Source organism: Saccostrea echinata, unplaced genomic scaffold (assembly GCF_033153115.1).
Source record: "Saccostrea echinata isolate AGI-Se365-2 ecotype Australia unplaced genomic scaffold, CSIRO_AGI_Sech_v1 ptg000009l, whole genome shotgun sequence".
NCBI classification, from domain to species: Eukaryota; Metazoa; Mollusca; class Bivalvia; order Ostreida; family Ostreidae; genus Saccostrea; species Saccostrea echinata.
In genome coordinates, this window is record NW_026889758.1 from 13,346,702 (window position 1) to 13,366,213 (window position 19,512).

Sequence of the window (19,512 nt, forward strand, 5' to 3'; positions counted from 1 at the left end):
TTGCCCATGGTGAAATAGTCATCAAACCATTCACAGAAGCATTCCATTTCCCTTGTTTTTCATCTCAAAACTATATGAGTTGTTGTATTGTAACGTATCTGGTTTGTGACATAACAAAGGTAAAGTTGGCTTAGGTATAATAAAACACCTATTTACTGGCTATGAGGACAATAGCAAGTTTATCGTTTCCCTCGACAGCAACTATTTCCCTCCGCTGCGCCTTGGGAAATAGTCGCCGTCTTGGGGGATGATAAACTTGCTATTGTCCTCATAGCCAGTAAATAGGTGTATAATATATATATATATATATATATATATATATATATATATATATATATATATATATATATATATATATTCATTACAGTATTGGATATCTTCTTCCTTTTCCTTTGGCTATTATTAGCTGACCTGACCTTAATTAAAACAAGTCTTTTGAACCCTGATCATGACATATGTAGCATTACAGTTAACAGTACATGATGGATGAATTGTACTTTGGTATTATGATTTTCACAACTCATCATCAAGTGACTTGAATTTTGAGATATGACCTTGAGTTAAGATCAAGACACATCTCAAGTTTGAATCTGTTTTAGAAAAGATTTCTAAGTCTGGACACAATGTTACACCTGTAACTGTTCTGTGTCCCTGAGCACCTCTGTGACACAACCTCATTTTAATATCATATCATGATCATAAGTGTCAATTTCAAATCTGAATTCAAACAAGTAACGTGTTGCCAAGTTAGAGCCTGGATAAAATACCTTTGTCAGGTAACGACCTTGACCTTTAAAATGCATATGCATGCATGTACCTAACATCATCACATCACATGGCTAACAAGATTTATCTTGAAACTTTGAATTTAAATTATTTTCAGAGAGATTTATAAAATCATAGCTTTGACATAATTGAAGATAGATAGCCAGGGCATGATTTCAACATATTGCATGTGTCACTTATTTTGATGCTGTGACTTTAAGACTGTTATAAAGCTTAAGTCAAGGGCAACAACATACTGTAGTCAAGTTTTTATTTACTCCACCAGGGCTGTAAAAGTAACAGCCTGGCAGGCCACATGGGAGATGTTCTCTGCCATTGTGTCAAGGGTGAAGACATCAATATAAATGTTGTATTTAGTGAGGGTAATAGCAAACTTGTTATCTCAGACTTCCAAGCTTATCCACTGTATTGTGGATAATCAGCATTCCTTCTTACACAATAGCATATTTAATGACTGAATAAGAAAAGCATTTTCCACCCATGTATACCAGCTATTAAACATGTTTTAGTAGTGCAGTAATGACAACCAGGACTGACCATGCATGCTTTTTCTCCATCACTCTTGAGTCTTGTATCTACGTTCAATTGTTTTCATGGATATTATAAATCATTATTCATTATATATTCTACCTGTCAATTACAACATTTTCAAATATAATTATTAATTAGTCTAAATCACATTGGCATTTCATGATGTTACCAATGATTCATAAAAAGAGGAGCAAATGTTGACTGAATAAACCCACTTAATAAGGTGATGGGAATGCACCAGGGTCAACCATAGGTTCTCCAACAGAGACCCAATTACCTGGTAATAATATGCCTATCAAATAAAGGTGGTCATTAAGTCAAGCAACAATTAAGTCAAAGAAAGAATTTGAAGAAATGATTTAGGCATAAATTATTTTTTATGACAAATTTAAAGTGAAAAGTGAAGCAAATATTTTGACAAGTTTTAATCATGTTTGAAAGAAAATGGTGATAAGAGTTTATCCAATCATGCAAGTTAAGGTTATTGTTTCCAAGTTAAATGGAGATATACAACTGAGTACATGACAAATGATGATGATGGTGGATCATTAAAGGGTGTACCTGTAAACATGCTCTTGTCCAATAAATTTGAGTCCATTATTAGAATCTTTATCATGCACCATGCTTTTAAAAAAATCAATCTTCTATAAGTAGTAAAATATAAACAATACAAAATCAAAACAATTTTTTTAAACAAAAAAGAAGAAGAATTAAAGACTGTAACACCCATTAACAAAAAGATCTTCCAAAGCAGACGATATGGCAAGGTTCCCTTGTTTCAGTATAAAAAATTGAAAAAAAAATGGAATTTACTTGATGGAGAAGTGAACTTTTGTGCAGAAGACATTTGTATCAGTTTTGATACATATATCAAATATCCACAAAGGACCAAAGTCTCAAAGTTTTTTTTTTATTTCTCTCTTCTTTTACTGACACCTAAAAATCTTTTTAGAGATTTGTGTACTTTTTGTTTAGGTCCCAGCTGGAAACAGAGATTTTACACAGGAGTTTAAGGTTGGCATGCAAAGCAAAATAGATCCAAGACTTCACAATGTCTGATACTACGAGGGGCATTTCAAAAGTTCTCGCAACTGGTGTGCGGTAAATTAATGAGCGTCATTATCATAAATTAAATTATATCAATCCCTCAAAATAGTCTCTGTTGACCTGGACACACTTTTTCAGTCTTGAAATCCATGTAGAAAATGCTGCCCTATAGTCCTCTTTCAGTATACGCTTCATACACTGTAAAATGGCACTTCCGACTGCATGACGACTTTCAAATTGCCGTCCTCGGAGGGCTTCTTTGATAACGGCATTCAACCAAAAATTGCATGGAGCTAGGTCAGGACTGTAGGGTGGATGTGGTAAAACAGCAATACCATTTTCCTTTTAATATTTGGTTACTACCTCTGATCTACGGGCAGGTGCGTTGTCATGGAGGAGCTTTATTCCTCTAGTACTGGTTGTTGGTCGGGTCGTTTTAAAGTACTCTACAACCTGAGACAAGACATTCTCTGCATAAAATTGACCAGTAACACTGCTGTGTTTTGGAACCGGAACTTGAGCAACAGGGCCTTTAGAATAAAAAAATAAGGCGTACATTACTCTCCGGACAGACTGGTTTCTGCATGCAATTTGAGGCCTTGTATCATTTTCACCGATCCAAACTTTATTATTGAGCTTAGTTTCCGGTTCAAAAAAATATATCCATGTTTCATCACCAGTTACAATCTCATTTATTCGCCTTTGGTCACAATCTTCATAAATTGTTAGTAACTGTGAAGCCATTTCTACCCGGATGCGCTTTTGCTCTTCCGAGAGAAGATGCGGCACCCATCTAGCACATACTTTCCTAAGCTTTAAGTTTTCCTTTAAAATACGAAAAACTGCTGACGAATTAATGTTAGTTAAGTCTGCTATTTCCTCAACTGTATATCTAGCATCATCAGCTATCGTATTTTGAACAGCGACGATTTCTTTTTCGCCATATGCACAAACTGGACGCCCCGAACGGGGGTCATCTTCAATTGATTTTCTACCCTCTTTAAATTCAACTACCCATCTTGCTATTGCTCGATATGAAAGAGCATGCTCTCTATATACTACATCTAAATCGGCTTTTATTTCTGTTGCTGTAAAGCCAAGCAATGAGCGAATTTTGCAATACGCTCTTTGCTCAACAAAAAATTGTTCTCATTATCAGTCATTTTTATGCCCAGTATACAGAGTATACCTAATTATGACATCATTTTAGCAGACCTATATGTCATTTTGAATGTAAAATGACGTCACTACTAATGCATATTTGCCTAAGCTTTACAGTGGTATCAGAGTCATTTTAATCCGTAATGTAGTTATAATTTTATATACCAGTTGCCAGAACTTTTGAATGCCCCTCATATTTTACCAACCATTCAAATCAATTACTTTGTTTTAACTGTTGTGACCTATTCCATTCTAACTTTACATAAGGGTAAATCATAGTAAAATTGTTTTAAAGATGGTATATGTTATGGGATGCAAAATATTTTTTTGTCATTTACATGTATATTTATATTTTAATATTTACATTTCCCATGTCTTTGTCCGAGATAAAATTTCAAATAGTAAAAATACTTTATTTCTACATAAATCTACTGGTTCATCGATAGGCGTGGTGAAAAAAAAATCACGTGCGGGGCGGGAGAAATAGAGACAGAAGCGGGGCTTGTAGCACGTGAATTTGCAGAATCAAGAGCATGTAAATACCAGGAATAACTGTCAGATTTTTTGGTTTCATGATGATGATCAATCGATTGGCTTGCATGATAATTTTATGCATAAACGCCTTCAGCGTTTATGCAAATTATCACGCAAGCCAATCGATTGATCACATCATGAAACCAAAATATTAGACAGTTATTCCTTAAATAATTGGTCTTTTAATAATCTGCAACTTATACATAGTGTAAAATTTGTTTAAGACGCAATATCGTATCTGAAATTTGTATGCATAGGTTTTTAAAATCAAATGATTATTACTATTATGAAACTTCTGTTAATAATTGTTTTAAAAAGGTTAAAGTTTTATTGTTTTTATTTTAATTATATTTTGTGGTTATCAATGGTCTAAACCATTCTATAGAATTTATGCAAAATCATTACATTCACATTCTCTCTGGAATTCTGAATAAACATGCATCATAAAAAGATTAACCATTTAAATTAATATTTCTACAAACAAGAAATTATTCAAGCAGGCTAAATTCCTTACAATTTTTCCTTTTCACAGCAAGTTCCACTGAAATTGCCTTTCCAACTGCAGTATGGGTCATTAAGACAAGCATCTATTTTCTTGTACTTGTCACAAATGATGACTTTAAACTGTTTAACAAAGGATTCTGTACTAATGTAGATCTCATCATTCTGTAAAACAAAAACAGGACCTCAATTCTTAGTATGTTAACAATGCTGTCAAACTCAACAGGACCTCAATTCTTAGTATGTTAACAATGCTGTCAAACTCAACAGGTCCTCAGTTCTTAGTATGTTAACAATGCTGTCAAAATCAACAGTGCCTTAATTCTTAGTATGTTAACAATGCTGTCAAACTCAACAGTACATCAGCTGTCGAACTCAACAGGTCCTCAGTTCTTAGTATGTTAACAATGTTGTCCAACTTAACAGTACATCAGCTGTCAAACTCAATAGGTCCTCAGTTCTTAGTATTTTTACAATGTTGTCAAAACCAACAGTGCCTTAATTATTATTAACACTGCTATCAAAATCAAAACACAATTTTCTTATTTTTCAAGGAGTAACAGATTTTGTATAGAATTAAAACTAGAGTTTCATAGAACACCCTGCAACATGAATGTTTTCAGGTACAATCATTTCAGACTTGATTTTATCACCCATAGGGATGTTAACAGATTTTGAACTTGGTTTTATTCTAAAAGTAAAGTCTAATCACAATGTGGTCATTGATTACCAAGGTCTTGTAAAAATTAGTAAGCTAAATATAACCCCCCTGTTAGCTGCTGTTAATATGTAACAGGGATGGGGTAATTGAAAAAAGTAATTGTAATTGACTGTAATTAATTACATTTTTTGAAGTAATTGGAAGTAATTTGTAATTGAACATTTTTTCAATTACTTGTAATTGTAATTTAATTAATTACACTGAAAAAATACCATGTAATTTCAATTACTTTTTCAATTACATTCAATTACTTTATACAATACACATTCATGATATATTCATGATGTATCGTCACCACTACCTCCCCATTTTACTGGTTTTCATTTTATTGTTAAACATATCCCAATCCTTCAATTATACAAAATCTTAGGTTAATGCTTGTAAACAAAAAAAAAAAAATTATTAAATGATTGGCTTGATAATAATAAACTAGTTTCTTTCTAATCATTATGTAAATTTTGAATTTTTTGATCTATGTTTATAAATATGAATTTCGAACCATCCTTCTTAGGTCTATTCAGCTATGAAACACACATTTATTATATTTCAATCTTTGTTGTTTGATCAATAATAAAGAAAAAGAAGGTGTGTGTCATTAATTCTCTCTTGTTGGGAAGAGATAATTGCCCTCCAGATCACAGCTTTAAATTGCAATCAAAACAAATCAACTCCTCTAAAGAGATATTCATTCCATGATTTAGAAGACAAAGCCAATGGAGATAATTATTTCAATTTAATATGCTCTGCTAGTTTTGGAAAAGAAAAACATTCAATTTGATAATTATTTTAACATCTAAACAGATTTTTATGAATTTTCTATCTGTACAATTCTGATTTATGAAGTAAAATTGTTCAACATAAATAGCAATTTAGGATGTTCAGGTTACCTTCAAAGGAAATATTTAATTTGAGGGGTTACAGTTGCAACTCACTCTATTAAAATACTCACTTTTAATCAAATATCATAACCCATGCAATTTGTGTATGGTTTTGTGTGCTGGAAACTGCATCAAACTGATCTCGGATAGTTCTTTAAGAGATTCTTATTGTTTTGTAAATAAATGTTATAAATTAAACCAGAATGATACATGTACACAATGACTATAGCATATTATTTCTTGTACTGTTTGTGCAGAGGCTGAGCTTACATACAAATAAATGATGTTCTGTATATTCATTGACAAAGATTATAAAAATTTTCAAAAAAATTAAAAATGTAATTTGTAATTTAATTAATTACTTTTGCAAAGTAATTGTAATTTAATTAATTACATGTCTTAGAAAGCCTGTAATTTAATTGTAATTTAATTGAAGAAAAAGTCAAAGTAATTGTAACTTAATTACTTTTTAAAGTAATTGACCCCATCCCTGATATGTAAATGTGTTTTATACAACACAACAACCCCCTCCTCCCCATATAAATGAATAAATAAAAAAGCCAACTTCAAGTTTAAACAAAGAACAGTCCGACTGTAAGTTTTTAAATTTAATATGCTAAGTTGATAAAAGTCACAAAGCCAGCAACCCTATGTTACAAAGCTTTTCTATAGCAATGAAGGTGCAACATATCAGCTCCAAATCGCTTACAGTAGCTGAATGGATCATACAGTTGTTCTGATGAATTAATAAGACCTTCAAAGAAAATATGTCCCCTTACATGACCTCAGTACTGGACATGACCTAGAGTTCTTATTTTAACACCTGTATCTTATGTAGATATTTACATCTCCAAGAAGGAGATGTAAGGATGGTATGAAACTGTGATGCCTCTCACACAGACAGACAGACAGATGGACGGAAAAAGGGATCTCTAAATGAGTCCCATGTAGACTTCTCTGATAATGTGAAACATTTATGATGGAAACAAGACAGATGCTGATATTCAATCTTATATTCCAATATTTCTCAGTCATTAGTCTCTCATCACTCTATACTTAATTGTTGCATGCCTTACATAGAACTTCATTATATTCCAATATTCCTCAATCATTAGTCTCTCATCACTATATACTTAATTGTTGCATGCCTTACATAGAACTTCATGTCCCAGATGACTTCTGATTTGGGTAATGGTGAGAACACTGTAGATATGGCCTGCTTTTTACCATTATTCCATGAATGAATCTTGTACACTTCTCCAGTATCTGAAAGCAGAAGAAAACATAAAAATCGGATCTGTTTAGGACTCATCAAAAGAAGATCCTTCATTTAAAGTAAATTTACTTTTTACCTGCATACTCATTATTTCTCTGTTTGAATACATAGTTGAATTTCAGGGAATATTGACAAATACAGTAAAACATGCTAATAACAAAGTGCCTGGGACAGACCATTTTGCTTCGTTATAAATGTAATTTGTTATATCTGTTAAGCTCACAATATACATGTATCTAAAAGCCACAGGGAATGAAAATCACTTTGCTGTAAATGTCAATTTGTTATAAGTGTGTTTGCTATAAACATGTTTTACTGTAGCTCAAACACAAGAAAACAAAACAATAAAAGTTACAGGTGCCAACACTGAAGATCTGATACTATATACTGATTATTAAACACTGAAGATCTGATACTATATATACTGACTATAAAACACTGAAGATCTGATACTATATACTGACTATAAAACACTGAAGATCTGATACTATATACTGACTATAAAATACTGAAGATCTGATACTATATACTGACTATAAAACACTGAAGATCTGATACTATATATATTGACTATAAATCACTGAAGATCTGATACTATACACTGACTATAAAACACTGAAGATCTGATACTATATATACTGACTATAAAACACTGAAGATCTGATACTATATACTGACTATAAAACACTGAAGATCTGATACTATATACTGAAACGCATACACCTGCTGAAACCTGTAGTATTATAATGACCCACTATTTTATGAGTAAAGGTTGCAGACGTTTCAAAGTTTGTGAGCCCTCCTGTACCTGTCAGAAATCAAGTAATGACCAAGATGATTAAAAATATCTATGAATTTATTAAGTTAAAAAGCACAAAGTCAAACGCGCTCTTTAATGTAGTTCAGGTCTCTAGGTGTTGATATTTTCTCGGGGTGATGCCTGGCTATTCATAAGTAGGTGTAGAAGTTCTGAGAAGGTGATAATCTCTGTTGATAACTAGAAGGTACACTTGGTACAGAGAAGGTGTAGAAGGTGACCTATCAACTGAAGGTGTAGTTAACTATATGGTACCTAACCAAGGTACATATAGTGTAGATAATATAAAGGCTATATAATTGTAGTTATAATTCTAGTAGAAGTTGATAAAAGGTGATGGAAGGTGTTGAACTCTCTCTAGTTGCACCTTCTAAGGATGGTGAGTAGGGATGCTGAATATGATACAGAAGGTGGTGATGGTGTTCCTACTAAACATCAATAGATCATGAATGGAATGTATGTTCAAATCTATGTATCTAATAGAGAAGGTGCAAAATATTCACCTTCGGAGCCGGATGGTCTGGCTGGAAAAGTTGCTGCTGACTCATTTTGATGACCGAAGTGATGATTTCAGGTCGGGATTGGCCTTATATAGTGTTTATCACGTGACCCTTCATTATTATTCATGAAGGAACATGGCCGTCTGCGAATGAAAACACTACTGAATTCTGCCTAGAGATTACGACTGATGCAGCTTATAAAAAGTATTTAACGATGTCTTAACCTTCATACGTGAGTAATTAAAAGGTGTAAATTCTGTTTATTATGTCTATAAATCATGGTAAATGGTATTTAAAGCTGAATCATCTTTCCGAGGTGACGATGTGCTGAGCACGTGTTGACATAATTATAGCTGGCTGTCAGCTGGGTAATTACGTGTAGTAATTCTATATAACACAAGTTGCTGATAGACAAAGTTGATAAATAGTTGTCTCTGCACCTCTAACTAATTGTTGAATCATCTAGGGGTTGTATTTCTTGCTGGATACAAGAATTATTCGATCCCTGTTTACATGCACTGTAGTATCGTCGAGGGTCCTAAATTGGTGGGGTTCCTATATCGGTGGTATTTCCCGTTTGGCACGCGCGTTTTCTTATAGTGCGAGATCTGACGTCATCGATTTTTGCGTAGTGTTTGTAAACACGGAAGCTTATGACTCAGTGAAAAAAAAACTCGAAATGTCAGAGAAAAGTGTAAGTAAATAGCTGTTATTGTCATATCTACATAAAATACCATATTTTCTTAATGCTAAAAATATCCAAATGTAATTGCCTTCTAAATATAGACTTTTAAGAAATATTTTATCAAAATACGAACTCTAGACGCAGCTTACCGTCTGCGCTTTCAAGTCACGTGACTGTCATGTGGTTATCATAATTAAGTAGAAATACAGGGTTCGTCCAAAAGTCAGTGTCTGTTATATGTTTTTGAGTGTTTTGACAAAGATATGGTTTATATTATGTTGTTGGTAAATAGCTAGTAATTAAACAATTACATAGAAATTAGTTCTGAAATATAAAGAAAAACTATTAAAAGTATATAGTATCATGTAGATAAAATAAATAAAATAAATAAATAAATACTAGTAAATAAATAAATAATAAATAATCAGATAAAATAACAAGAAAATACAGACCATACTCCCCTACGTCCATGACAAATGCTTATCATGCTATTAAGGAGCATCGGATGTCTGTATGGAAAGCAGCTAGGGTTTACTGTGTTCCGGAAACCACACTTCGACAAAGAGCACTGGGGAGAGTTGACTCTGAGAAACTAACGTCTGGAGTTTCTCCTGTTCTTTCGCTAGAGGAAGAAGCTGCATTTGTTGACCATTTAAAGGTTATGGCTATTTGTGGCTACGGCTACACTAGATCAGAAGTAGTCAACATGGCCTCAGAATATGCCTGCAGTTTGCAGAAACGTGACAGAAATCATCCATTTTCAATGAAGTGGTTCAAAGGCTTTATGATGCGGTGGCCAGAACTGAATGTTTCAAAGCCTCGCGCATTATCAGCTGCCAGGGCAAAGTCAACCTCTGAAGAAGTAGTGTCAAATTACTATCGAGAATTAGACACCATTCTTAAGAAGTACGACCTAGTCGATAAACCTCAGTGCATATACAACATTGATGAAAAGGGGTTACAAACAGAACACAGACCACCCTGCATTGTGGGTTCTAAGATGTCAACAACACCTGCTATAACATCTGCCAGATCTTCTACAGTAACTGTCATAGGTTGTAGCAATGCGTTAGGTACACAGATATGCCTCCGTATTTCGTTTTCCAAGGGGCTCGAATGAGACAGGAATTGATGGAAGGTGCATCGGAGGGTGCTCAAGGCACAGTAACAGACAGTGGTTGGTCGAACTCTGAAGTCTTTCAGACTTATTTATCTGAACATTTTCTTAAATATGTCCAAAGACCGAATGAAAACCAACCTATCCTAATTCTTTATGACGGACACAAATCACACATTAACCTCACGCTTGTTGACTGGGCAAAGCAACATAATATTGTTTTATTTGTTCTGCCTGCCCATACAAGCCATGTTCTTCAACCTCTAGACCTTGGATGTTTTGGCCCATTTCAAAAAATCTATAATGCCGAGTGCCATAAATTTTTACGTGAGAATCCATCTTCAAAAATTACAAGATATAATATTTGCTCCTTAGCTTGTAAAGCCTATGCACATGCTCTTTCACAAGGAAATTTGCAGTCCTCATTTCGACGCGCTGGAATTTTCCCATTCGATAAAAATGCAGTGGACCCTTCCAATTTTGCTCCTTCTATAGTTTTTTCCGCAGCAGAACAATCATGTCCAGACCAAGATGCAAGTTCTTCAACTCAAGCAATTCCAAGCACCTCTGATCCCAAATCCTTCTTTAAACTACATACAAACCCAATTTTCAACAAAACAAAATCTGTTCTAACTGAAAAAAGAAACATTAGCAAAGTTGTAAGTGGTAAACCAATTACAGAGGACAGTGTTTTGCAAGAAATAAAAAATTATTCTACAACAAAACAAACATCAAAAAGAAAAGAAAAAACGACTTCTACATGTAAGGATTTATGCAGAAAGAAAAGAAAACACGGTGTGTCTGAACAGCCTGAATCCTCTGATGCCAATGACACAGAAGATGAAAAAGAGAAGTGCTGTGTTTGTAAACACTTTTGGCCAGAGGAGATTAAGGACTGCGACTTAGTTGTTTTTGTAAAGTGGGCTCAGTGTAGCTTCGAAAAATGCGACCACTGGACCCACTTGCAGTTTTGCTGCGCAACTAAAGTAATTAGACGGGGTGACGAATTTATCTGTCCCTGCCATAATAATAAATAAAACTTTATAAAATTGTAATTTATCCCTTTGTTCATTTATACAAATTAATATTCGTTATACATAAATTTATGCCTTTGGTTGGTGTTATTAGGGTAAAAACTTTTGACAAGTACCATACCACCGATTTAGGTACCTCAACATTTCTGCTTACGTAAACGGCAAGGAATAAAGAAATCGCGAGGAAAAAAAAAAATCAGTTTTTTTATTAGATAATATGGATATAATTTGATCAAATAAAGAGTCCTTCAGAGGTAAGTCACATTTATTTTATTTTAATCGATCTCGTTAAGATTATTTTATCACGTAGTTTGCTAATACCACCGAAATAGGTTCCTCGAGGATACAGTACCACACAAAAATAAACATCAATGCACATGACAATTGTAACTTCTTCATATCTCAGGAATAATCATTAACTACTATTATTCCTATTAATATAACATTATATATTCCAACAATATCAACAATAAATAAATCAATAAATAAATATTACTGTCACCATGGGTTCATAACAATACTGACTATAAAACACTGAAGATCTGATACTATACACTGACTATAAAACACTGAAGATCTGATACTATACACTGACTATAAAACACTGAAGATCTGATACTATACACTGACTATAAAACACTGAAGATCTGATACTATATACTGACTATAAAACACTGAAGATCTGATACTATATACTGACTATAAAACACTGAAGATCTGATACTATATACTGACTATAAAACACTGAAGATCTGATACTATACACTGACTATAAAACACTGAAGATCTGATACTATATACTGACTATAAAACACTGAAGATCTGATACTATATACTGACTATAAAACACTGAAGATCTGATACTATATACTGACTATAAACTCTTGCTGTTGCTACAGGAAACTTACTAGAGGCAGCATAGAGAATGAGGGATCCCCCCTGACGACTTCTTTCCTTGTCCACCTGAAGAACATGCATCTGGATGCCATCCATAAAGACCAGGGGCTTGTTCCCCTGTTGTTGTACTGGGGCATCTTTTAGGGGATACTCCATCATAAAATTCTCCTCGACATCCTTCAGGCTCTTTGAATTGTTGATACACTGTAGACAAATGTAAATGAAAGAAAAAGTGAGCAAGATCACATACTCCACGCTCCCCTAAAACTCAACAATGCAACACATAATGAATGGCATAGTGCATCTTAAATACACAGTATAACCAGAAGTCTCTGACGAGACTGTAGCTCTACTGGTTGTATTTATAAAGGAAGATAAAAGTAGCACTTGGACTTGAAACTTTGCAATAGCAATAAATAGAATAATGATCCTTGGTTTAGTCTGTTTTTGTGGCAAGATTTATTGCAATCAGAATAAAACTGTAGGAGGAGTAGTCTTTTAAAATAATTTTACAGAAATTCCGATTTAAGTAACCATGGCAACATCATTCAACAAAATCAAAAAGCAATAATGACAATTATGTATCTTAGTGTAGTCTACTTGTATGCCAAGTTACAATGAAATCAGACAAAACATGTAGGAGGAGTACATTTTGAAAGTTTTTCAAAAAATTTCTATTTTTTAAATTAGTAACCATGGCAAAACCTCTCATCAAAATCCAAAACTGGTATAGAGAATTATGTATCTTAGTGTAGTCTACTTGTATGTCAAGTTATACTAAAATCAGACCAAAACTGTAGGAGGAGTAGTCATTTTGAAAGTATTTCAAGGAAATTTCTAGTTTTAGTAACCATGGCAACACCGTTCATCGAAATCAAAAACCGATACAAAGAATTATGTATCTTTGTATAGTCTACTTGTGTGCCAAGTTATAATGAAATGAGATCAAAAATGTAGGAGGAGTAGCATTTTGAATGTATTTCAAGGAAATTTCTATTTTTAGTAACCATGGCAACTCCGTTCATTGAAATCAAAAACCGATATACAGAATTATGTATCTTAGTATAGTCTATTTGTGTGCCAAGTTATAATGAAATCAGATCAAAACTGTAGGAGGTGTAGCATTTTGAAAGTTTATCACAGAAATTTCTATTTTTAGTAACCATGGCAACACCGTTCACTGAAATCAAAAACCGATATACAGAATTATGTATCTTAGTGTATTTTACTTGTGTGCCAAGATATACTGAAATCAGACCAAAACTGTAGGAGGAGTAGCCTTTTGAAAGTTTTTCACAGAAATTTCTATTTTTAGTAACCATGGCAACACCGTTCATTGAAATAAAAAACCGATATACAGAATTATGTATCTTAGTGTAGTCTACTTATGTGCCAAGTTATATTGAAATCAGACCAAAACTGTAGGAGAAGTAGCGTTTTGAAAAATTGTTTACAGACGGACGGACAGACAGACTGACAGACAGACGGACGGACGACGGACACCTTACTATCGCATAAGCTCTTCTGGTCTCTGACCAGTAGAGCTAATAATTCAAAAAGGGACATTACTTGCAAAAAATCATCACATCAAAACTTCTTGCCTATAAGGACATTCAAATCTTTGTATGTTACAAATTTAATTGGGCTGAAGTTTCTAGATAAATAATGGAATCAAAATTTCTTGGTAATATACAAATCTATACATTATGTCTGAAATACCTACATGCTGACAAACTGTTATTAAATTGTTAATGAGTGTAAGTCCATGTCCAACACATGACAATTTACACATTTAAATAATTGATGGAAACAAAATTATGATGTAGTCATATGAATTTGTTTATATACTGTACTTATGAAATTATTTAAGCCAAAGCACCAAATTGGGGGGTGGGGGGTGGGGGGGGGGGGTGAGAACTATCTAAGATTTTGTGTGTTTGTGTGTGTGTGTTAAATCATTAATATTTTGATCTCAAAATCAATAGGGTTCTTTTAAGGTTATAAAATATTTCACATAGAATTTCATTACAAAAGCGGATTCCGGTGGATTTCCTTATTACCTAGCTGGAAAGTTTCTTCAATAGGCAAAACTCTTAAGGCAAAAATAATGGAAGCGGAATTTCCTGGTAATTTGCACATCTATACACTGTGTACTAAATATCTGCAAAGTTTGACCAAATTCTGTACAGCGGTTTAAGAGGAGCTGCAATAACAAACTGATCATCTCTACATGTATATTCAAGATATGGCCAAAAATCTAAGTTGAAAGGTGCCGAAATTCCCAGAAAAATAATGGAATTGGAATTTCCTGGTAATATGCACATCTACACACTGTGTACTAAATATCTGCAAAGTTTAATCAAATTCTGTGCAGCGGTTTAAGAGGAGTTGCGCTGACAAACTGTTCATCTCTATATTCAAGATATGGCCAAAAATCTAAGTTGAAAGGTGCCGAAATTCCCAGAAAAATAACGGAATCAGAATTTCCTGGTATTATGCACATCTACACATTGTGTCCTAAATATCTGCAAAGTCTGACCAAATTCTGTGCAGCTGTTTACGAGGAGTTGCGCTGACAAACTGTTCATCTCTATATTCAAGATATGGCCAAAAATCTAAGTTGAAAAGTGCCGAAATTCCCAGAAAAAATAAAGGAATCGGAATTTCCTGGTAATATGCACATCTACACATTGTGTCCTAAATATCTGCAAAGTCTGACCAAATTCTGTGCAGCTGTTTAAGAGGAGTTGCGCTGACAAACTGTTCATCTCTATATTCAAGATATGGCCAAAAATCCAAGTTGAAAAGTGCCGAAATTCCCAGAAAAAATAAAGGAATCGGAATTTCCTGGTAATATGCACATCTACACATTGTGTCCTAAATATCTGCAAAGTTTGACCAAATTCTGTGCAGCAGTTTATGAGGAGTTGTGCTGACAAAAAAAAAACAGGACTGACGGACTGACTGACTGACGGACGGGTCAAAAACATTATACCCCCCGCAACTTATTGCGTGGGGTATAATAATGATTACGTTACAATTTTGTTATGCAAATTGAGTGGAAGAAGAACAAGTACATTGTCTCATACTCACAGTGAGATATAAATTTTCATTATGCCTGAGTTATTAATACTAACCTTTCCTGGCTCACTTTTATCAGGGATTTTAATTGCAGGGAGGGGGGTCCAGATAGAGGTAGGAGTCTCCCTATACTTGTAAACCCGGTCAGCAAACCTGTCCTTGACCGATTCCACTGTAAATGCACAGATGGCAGATCCAGACGACCCATTACTGAAACAATACAGATATCAAAGCTGAACCTCAAAACATTGACTATAACTGAAACAATACAGATATTAAGCTGAACCTCAAAACATTGACAATTACTGAAACAATACAGATCATGTATACAAGCTGAACCTCAAAACATTGACAATGACTGAAACAGTACAAATTGAATTTTCTTAAAACATTTCCTTGGAGAGTTAAATGTTAAAAACTTTCTATGGGCTTAAAACAGCATGTGTATTTTTTGTTTACTGTCTAATACTTATAACAGCATACGTAGCTGTTGTTGCTGTCTATGGACTAATATCAGCATGCATAGTTGTTGTTACCATCTACAGATTTATAACACCATGTGTAGTTATTGTTACTGTAACAGGAAAGGAAAAATTGTATGACTGGACCAGGAAAACCTGGAATCCCTGCATTACTAGTTAGAAGCTCTCACCATTTAGCAACCAAGACCAGTATCCACAGCCCAAATCATTACATTCCTCCCTCCTTAAATTGTCTTAACCTTGAAGACACAACCCAAGTTCTTATTGACCCTAGCAAGACTTTCATCTGCAAGTCTAAATTGGTCAATGATGTAAAATTATGTTACAGGAAAGGAATAAATGTATGGCTGGACGGGGAATCAAACCTGTGACCCCTGAATTATTAGTGCAGAATCAGGTGCTCTACCAACTGAGCTACCCAGCCTGATATCCACGGCCCAAACTATATAGACTAATAACTGCCTGGGTAGCTGTTGTTACTGTCTAGTAATAACTTACATGTGTGGTTGTAGTCAATGCCATACTTACACAGTAGAGATAAATAATCCATAGAAGGTATTGTTCACCAACTGTACATCCTCTAGATAACAGAAAATTTAAACTTAATACTTCTCAAGAAACAATCAGATAGTATAAATTTAGAGAAAAAAATACATCATCTTTTGTATCATCAAGCAAAGAATGAAACAAGATCACCATGTCCTCTCTGCTTTAACAAATTAATAAGCTTCCTATTCTACAATCATGCAGTATTGGAATTTACATATATAATGCACAATTAAAAAGAAATATATTTACTCACCATTTTCACAGTATTTGTGATTTTTCATACTCACTAATGTTATAATGTACTCTGCATCAAAATATATGATTACACTCTTAACAATTATGACCAAATTATGACCAAATGGTACCCCTAACAAGTTAAATGATATATAATACTCCCATGTTCTATACAATAAAAATATTGAAGATTTATTACTGAAAATATGGGGTATATTATACAATTATGGACTCTTTCGATGGTGAATATGGTTTGTTATTCACCGGAAAAATACCAATATTGACCGAGGCGAAGCCGAGGTCAATATTGATATTTTTCTGGTGAATAACAAACCATATTCACCATCGAAAGAGTCCATAATTGTTTTATTATATAGTCAGGATTTACTGAATAAGACATTGAAGGCCGCCTAACAATTTCATTTTCATTAACGAACTTCTGTCGTAGAAAAATAAAAAATGTCCAGATTACAACCTATAACCTCCGTGTTTTCCTTTTGCTGTGCGTAAGACATCGAAATGTTAAGAAAATAATCCTGCGATAGACCTGTGAAACAATTTTTCCTGCTCATATATTCAGCTAGCTCCGACTGTTGCAACCATTGTTTTCAACGTTGTTTGGGGTATTGATTGTGATGTCACAATGCCACTGCACGTGCACAGACCCTCCGATGAATACGGCTTCAAATCCGGTGAATATGTAGTGTTATGAACTGTTTGCGTTTGTATAGATTATATAGGGGCTATTTATAGACTATATAATAATATGTGTTATGCTGTTGCAGCTGAAAAATGGCTTTGTTATCCAGTTTTTTTTTCAGGAGATTTACAATAGAAACTCTTAGTGATAGATGCCAAATCATTGTGAAATTATCCCTCTTTGATATGCAATTTACTGTATGTAATTCAACAAAATATTAGTGAAATAATGTTTGAATATGTGAAAATGCAGATACTTTATGAAATTTTATATAATTCTACTATTTGAACTTGCAATTATAAAAAAACAAGAAGTCTGTGAGCCAATGCTCACTAATAATACCCCCGCTCTGATATGAATACACAAGTTCGGTTATGGACAAACACAGTGATAATCAGGAAATTGACATCGGATTTGTAAAAACTGAATCCCAACATATGGCATGCCTAAACAAAGAAAAAATTTCAAGCATCTGCGATGAGTAGTTGCTGAGAAAACTACGACCAAAATTTATTATGTATTGTACGGACAGACGCAGGAATAAACAGGAAGTTGACATCAGATTTGTTCCAAAAATGAATCCTATTATATGGCATGCCTAAACAAAGATTGTGCTAAAATTTCAAGCACCTGCAATGAGTAGTTGCTGAGAAAAATACGACCAAAATTTGTTATGTATGGTACGGACAGACGCACGGATAAACAGGAAGTTGACATCGGATTCGTACAAAAATGAATTCCACCATATGGCATGCCTAAACAAAGAATGTGTTAAAATTTCAAGCACCTATGATGAGTAGTTGCTGAGAAAACTGCGACCAAAGTTTGTTATTTGTGGTACGGACAGACGCAGGAATAAACAGGAAGTTGACATCGGATTAGTACAAAAATGAATCCCAACATAGTGCATTCCTAAACAAAGAGTGTGTTAAAATTTCAAGCACCTGTGATGAGTAGTTGCTGAGAAAACTGCGACCAAAGTTTGTTATGTGTGATACGGACAGACGCACGGATAAACGGGAAGTTGACATCGGATTCGTACAAAAATGAATCCCACCATATGGCATGCCTAAACAAAGATTGTGCTAAAATTTCAAGCATCTGTGATGAGTAGTTGCTGAGAAAACTACGACCAAATTTTTTTATGTATGGTACGGACAAACGCACGGATAAACAGGAAGTTGACATCAAATTCGTACAAAAATGAATCCCACCATATGGCATGCCTAAACAAAGAGTGTGTTAAAATTTCAAGCACCTCTGATGAGTAGTTGCTGAGAAAACTGCGACCAAAGTTTGTTACGGACAGACAGACGGACGGACAGACAGACAGACAGACAGACAGACACACAAGGGTAAAACAGTATACCCCCCTCTCCTTCGAAGCGGGGGTATAATAAATATGTTAATGCAATACTATTACTTTAGGTTCTTTTTGAAAATAGAGTTAAATGATAAATGAAACAGTATAGAAAAGTTTGAGTGGATTCTTCGAAACTTTAGAAAATGACACATTTTCTTCTTACTGGCTTAAAAATGTCCCAAAATTCTGTAGTGTCCGCAACATGTGCTTATTTTAGAATGCATTATGAATTATATTTCTTTTATTTTACATGTAAGAAGCCAGTGCAGCTACTAATCTATTTACCAAAAAATATCAGACTTTAACTCAGTGTTGCTTGGAATTCTGGCAGATATATTGTGTTTTGTAGAGTCCGCAATGCTGTAGAGTCTGCAACAGCTTTTTTAATTCAAAGTTTTTTTTCAAGGAAATGTAACATGATTTCAATTGACCATCACTATAATTATCCAAATATTCAATACAAACATGTAAGGTTACAAAACTTAGTGGAACTATAACTTCAGACTCTGAATAACACCCCATAACGACTTGTTAATACATATTATTCAAAATCTTTCAATTGTCAGTCTTATGCTATATATTGAAAGTCAATTTTCATGTGGCATTTAAAACTGAATA

The 19,512-nt window shown here is 34.0% G+C and overlaps 1 protein-coding gene across 3 annotated transcripts in view; it reads right to left on the reverse strand.

Moving 5' to 3' along the window:
- Positions 1 to 19,512, reverse strand: part of LOC133181807 (semaphorin-2A-like) — a 71,926-nt gene that overhangs the window by 11,992 nt on the left and 40,422 nt on the right. For all 3 annotated transcript variants that reach the window (XM_061316412.1, XM_061316415.1, XM_061316413.1), the window contains exons 11-15: positions 16,577 to 16,628; positions 15,623 to 15,776; positions 12,497 to 12,689; positions 7,313 to 7,425; positions 4,574 to 4,725 (exon numbers count right to left, since the gene is read on the reverse strand). In XM_061316412.1, the coding sequence (XP_061172396.1) occupies positions 4,574 to 4,725; positions 7,313 to 7,425; positions 12,497 to 12,689; positions 15,623 to 15,776; positions 16,577 to 16,628 (664 nt within the window). The remainder of the gene's footprint in view (positions 1 to 4,573; positions 4,726 to 7,312; positions 7,426 to 12,496; positions 12,690 to 15,622; positions 15,777 to 16,576; positions 16,629 to 19,512) is intronic.